At 48.4% G+C, this 3,966-nt stretch overlaps 2 protein-coding genes across 2 annotated transcripts in view; one reads left to right on the forward strand and one right to left on the reverse strand.

Moving 5' to 3' along the window:
• Window positions 1-808: 808 nt before the first annotated feature.
• On the reverse strand, window positions 809-2,905 carry Mplkip (M-phase specific PLK1 interacting protein). Its single transcript, XM_051194680.1, has 2 exons — window positions 2,339-2,905; window positions 809-1,241 (listed from the first exon to the last, which is right to left on the reverse strand). The coding sequence occupies exons 1-2, from the start codon at window positions 2,672-2,674 to the stop codon at window positions 1,041-1,043; spliced, it is 537 nt and encodes a 178-aa protein (XP_051050637.1). The 5' UTR covers window positions 2,675-2,905; the 3' UTR covers window positions 809-1,040.
• A 639-nt stretch (window positions 2,906-3,544) lies between these two features.
• Sugct (succinyl-CoA:glutarate-CoA transferase) overlaps window positions 3,545-3,966 on the forward strand; it is a gene marked incomplete at its 3' end in the record, with an annotated part of 148,121 nt that continues 147,699 nt past the window's right edge. Inside the window, exon 1 of the mRNA XM_051194693.1 lies at window positions 3,545-3,665. Coding sequence (XP_051050650.1) covers window positions 3,572-3,665 — 94 coding nt within the window. The remainder of the gene's footprint in view (window positions 3,666-3,966) is intronic.

The following is a 3,966-nucleotide window of genomic DNA, read 5'->3' on the forward strand; positions in this document are numbered from 1 at the left end:
AAATGTGTCCATGAGTCAAGGTAATTAACCCTTACTGTCTAAGTCACAGTTAACTAGCATCATATGTCTTTGCCTTGGAAGTGATTTGAGATTATTGCTAGCCATTTGTATGGATTTGATGGGTCTCCCCACTTTCTAATCACGGGGAAGTAATTACATCATCAAGATATTTAACTATCAGTGGATTAATACTTAATGATTTACATGATGGTATTATTGGGAGGTAGAAGGAAAAAGTGCCCTGGAAAGGTTTCTCTTGTCCCTAGTCCCTTCATACTTTCTGCTGCTTGGCTGCCAAGGGTGAGCAGAGTCTGCCATATATCACCTCAAGACCAAATTAATGAACTTAGCTGACCTTCCACTGAAACCTTAGAACCTATGAACCAAAATTCCTTCCATGTTTTGTCTGGCACTTTATCACAATCAAAACAGAAATCAAAACAACATCTTTTACTTCAAGAGAAAATAAATCTACAATCCTCAGAATATGGAGAATCTTGGGTAGGACACTGACTTGCACATATATGATTTATTCTTAACTTTCCTGGTTAAAGTTGTACATTATGTTGATTAATTTGAAGTTTCAATATTTAAAAAAAACTAGATAAAATGAGTGTAGAATAATTTTCTATTAATATATAGAACTGTCTATGTCTAGAACAGCATATCTATTTTACTAAAAAAATAGTTTATAAAGCATTATTTTAGCAATTTTACAAAAGTCACAATTTAACTGTGAAGACAAAAATGGTTTATTTTAAATCTCTGGAAAAAAAACCAACCCAAATGACTGTTATATTAGAAACGTTAAAATTGAAACTGTCGTCTTCTGAATGTTGTACACTCCCAGATACCTAAATACTGCACTTGATCCTATCATCTTCTCTAACATCAACAACACTTGACAAAGTTAGAGATATCCCAAGGGTCTGCTAATCACTTTCCAAAGTCATCATCTTTGGGTTCAACTCATTACACAAGTACAAGTTCTGTTCAAGATGTTCCTGACACATGAAGCTTCCAGTTGAATTTCAGAAAACTTAAGAAAAGTATCTTCCTTTTTTGCCTGTGAATGTTTGCGTATTGCTGTACTGTTGGCTTATATCCACTACAGATACTGGTTCTAGGCCAGCCCAAGGGTCTTCAAGCATTGAAGGCTTAAAATAACTTTCCACCTCATTAGACATTCTTTTTTCTCTACCACGCCCTGATCCAAATGGTGTAGATGTCCTTGGAGAACCCTTTAGGAAAAAAATCATCAGTTAAAAAAACATCTAACAGAGATAATTGGTACTTTCAACTCTAAATGAAGATTAGTGGGGATCACATTAAAAGTTGAAAATTGAAGCTCAATATATTCGGTTGCATATTTCTTGTTTTCTTTAAACCAGTTGGCCATTGTGGCCCATACCTTTAACCCCAGCACTTGGAGACAGAGGAAGACATGATCTATGTGAGTTTGAGGCCAGCCCTGGTCTATACAGCTAGGCAAACTGTCTCGAAGAACAAAAATAAGAATTACTGAAAACAACTGTACATTTTGCTTTTTTAAAAAAAATGCCTACTGTCTTGTGTTTCAGTGAGCAAATTAACTGTATTCAATTTTACTTGAAAACTACTTTTAACCTGATAGGTCTCAAATTTCTATAACTTTTATAATGCATGAAAATTAACTATACTTTTTTTTTTAACCCCATCTGTAAGAAATTCAGTTGGGTGAGTATACCCAAATTTGCAAAACACGGTAGATTCAAGTTGTTAGCCACAGAGCTACTTCCGCCCTCGTGTTTTCACTTTTTTCGAGAAAGGGAAATTCCCACATTCCCTGATTCTCGATTTTTCCTCCAGAAGAACTTGGAGTAGAAGTCAATATAGCTTGGGAAAAAAATTATAACGATAAAAAAAGAGAGACAGAGAGAAAGACAGCAAAGCCATGGGATGGACATCTGTGGGAAAGAAACCGCAGTGGACTATAGTCTAGAGAAGCCATACAATAGTAGGGAATCATTCATGTCCTCCCACTAGGAATCCAGGATTACTTACTGAAAATAACTGACCAAAAAAAAGAAAAAAAAAATCTGGGGGTGGGAGAGAAGAAATGGAGGATTAAGAAATACGGTATGCTCCTTAAGAGCTTAATTTCTGTGGACCAGAACTATAGCTCTGCCACTTATGGTAATCTTAAATAACTGATTTACGCTTCAGTTTACTTATCTGCAAAATTGGGTCAACGTAGTATGTCCCCTCACAGAGGACTAAACAATCCACGTAAAGGGAATTTTAGTATCACGCCTGCCATTACAGTAGGAGCTCGGCAAACGCTAGCTATTGTCTTTACCTGGGGGTAGGTCTGCTGCTGCCCTGGGGAGTAGCCGAACTGATGCTGGGACCCCGCGGGGGACCTGGAGTAGGAGCCTGGGCAGCCGCCCGGGGACGGAGACCCGAAGCGGGCCCCCGAGAAGCTGCCGCCGTGCCGCGGAGACTGGCTGCTCCCGTACGGCCTAGCCCGGGGCCCGCACGGCGGAGTGTGGTGCGGACTCCCGTACCCGTCCCGCGGGGAGGGCGGCCGCGGCCCCCCGCCCAGGGCACCCCGGAAGCTGCTTCCGCCACCCCAGCCTCCTATCCCCGGGCCGGGGTAAGGAGGAGTTGGGGGTCGAAAATTCGGTCGGTGCATATCAGGAACAGAAGCCGAAGACCTCTCTCGCCGACCCTCTCACCGGAACCCCAGACACCGACAGCCAGAAATGAGTTGGTATCGCTCCTTTATATGGCCTTCCGGCTGCTAGCAACGTACGACACTTTCGTTCCGGCTGCACAAAGGTTCCGACCTCACAAAGCTTCGGCAGGAAGGCGAGGAAATAGGTCCCTCAAATTGGAGGATGATGGTGTGTCTGAAGGGGGAAAAGACTGTAAGCGGGAAACCAAACCCTTTACCCCAGCGAGAACACTGCCACTGGAGGCCCTCCGTGGGCCGCAAGTACACGAAGGCGGAAGCGGAAGACAGAACCCGCCGTTCCGCTTTAGAGGCTGCTATGCCAGCTGCAGGGTGTGGGAGAGGGGCGTGTCGGGCGGGTCTGAGGGGGTGGGCCATCCGGCTCTGAGGCTTTGGGGAGGCGGGGCGTGAGGCCTCTGTCGGGCCAAGGGCCCGAGTTGTGGGCTCTGAATAAAGGAGAAAGTCTCGTGGGACTGGGGCGGAGGCCAGAGCCGAGGCGCAGGGTGGATGGGAGGGAGGAGTCCTAGGGGGAGGGGCAGGAGCCAGAGGGGCGGGCAGGAGCCAGGGGGCGGGGCCTATGGGGGCAGAAGCCAGAGGGGGTGGGAATGAGGGGGCGGGCAGGGGCCAGGGGGCGGGGCCGAGGGGGCAGGAGCCAGAGGGGCGGGGCCGAGGGGGCAGGAGCCAGAGGGGCGGGGCCGAGGGTCCCAGAGGCTGAGACCCGCGCCGAGACGCAGCGATGGGATCCGGTGAACCCGAGGGGGCGGGGCTGGCGGAGGGGGCGGGGCTGGCCTGGCCTAGTGGCCTAAGGTCCAGGAGGCAGGTAGCGGTGTGTTCTGTTCTCACTCTTCCGAGGGGGCGATGCTGTGGACGCTGGCCAGGGCGTTGGCTTTTCGGAGGCCCAGCAGAGGCCGGGCCGGCTGGAGGGGTCTGTGGACCGGCCGCCCGCAGTCAGGTACCCTCAGACACTAAGAGCCCAGACTCCCTGAGGAGAGCAGAGCGCTCGAGCCTCGGGAGCGCCTGTCGTGCGCCTCCACCTCCCCAGGGCAGGCGACACCACCGGGTTCCTGGCCGCGGTCGTCCTTTGCTTCTCTTCTCCTCCCTTACCTTCTAGTCCCCCAAGTTTTGGTAACTTTTAAAAAACACTACCTCCCGCCCAAAGCTTAGTTTTAGAAAGCACACTGCTGCCCTGATAACTTAGAGAGCCTCTACTAATTGATCCTGGACTTGCCCCGACCTCTGCGTTTCAGTTCTTG

The sequence above is a fragment of the Phodopus roborovskii genome, unplaced genomic scaffold, assembly GCF_943737965.1.
Source record: "Phodopus roborovskii unplaced genomic scaffold, PHOROB, whole genome shotgun sequence".
Lineage (NCBI taxonomy): Eukaryota > Metazoa > Chordata > Mammalia > Rodentia > Cricetidae > Phodopus > Phodopus roborovskii.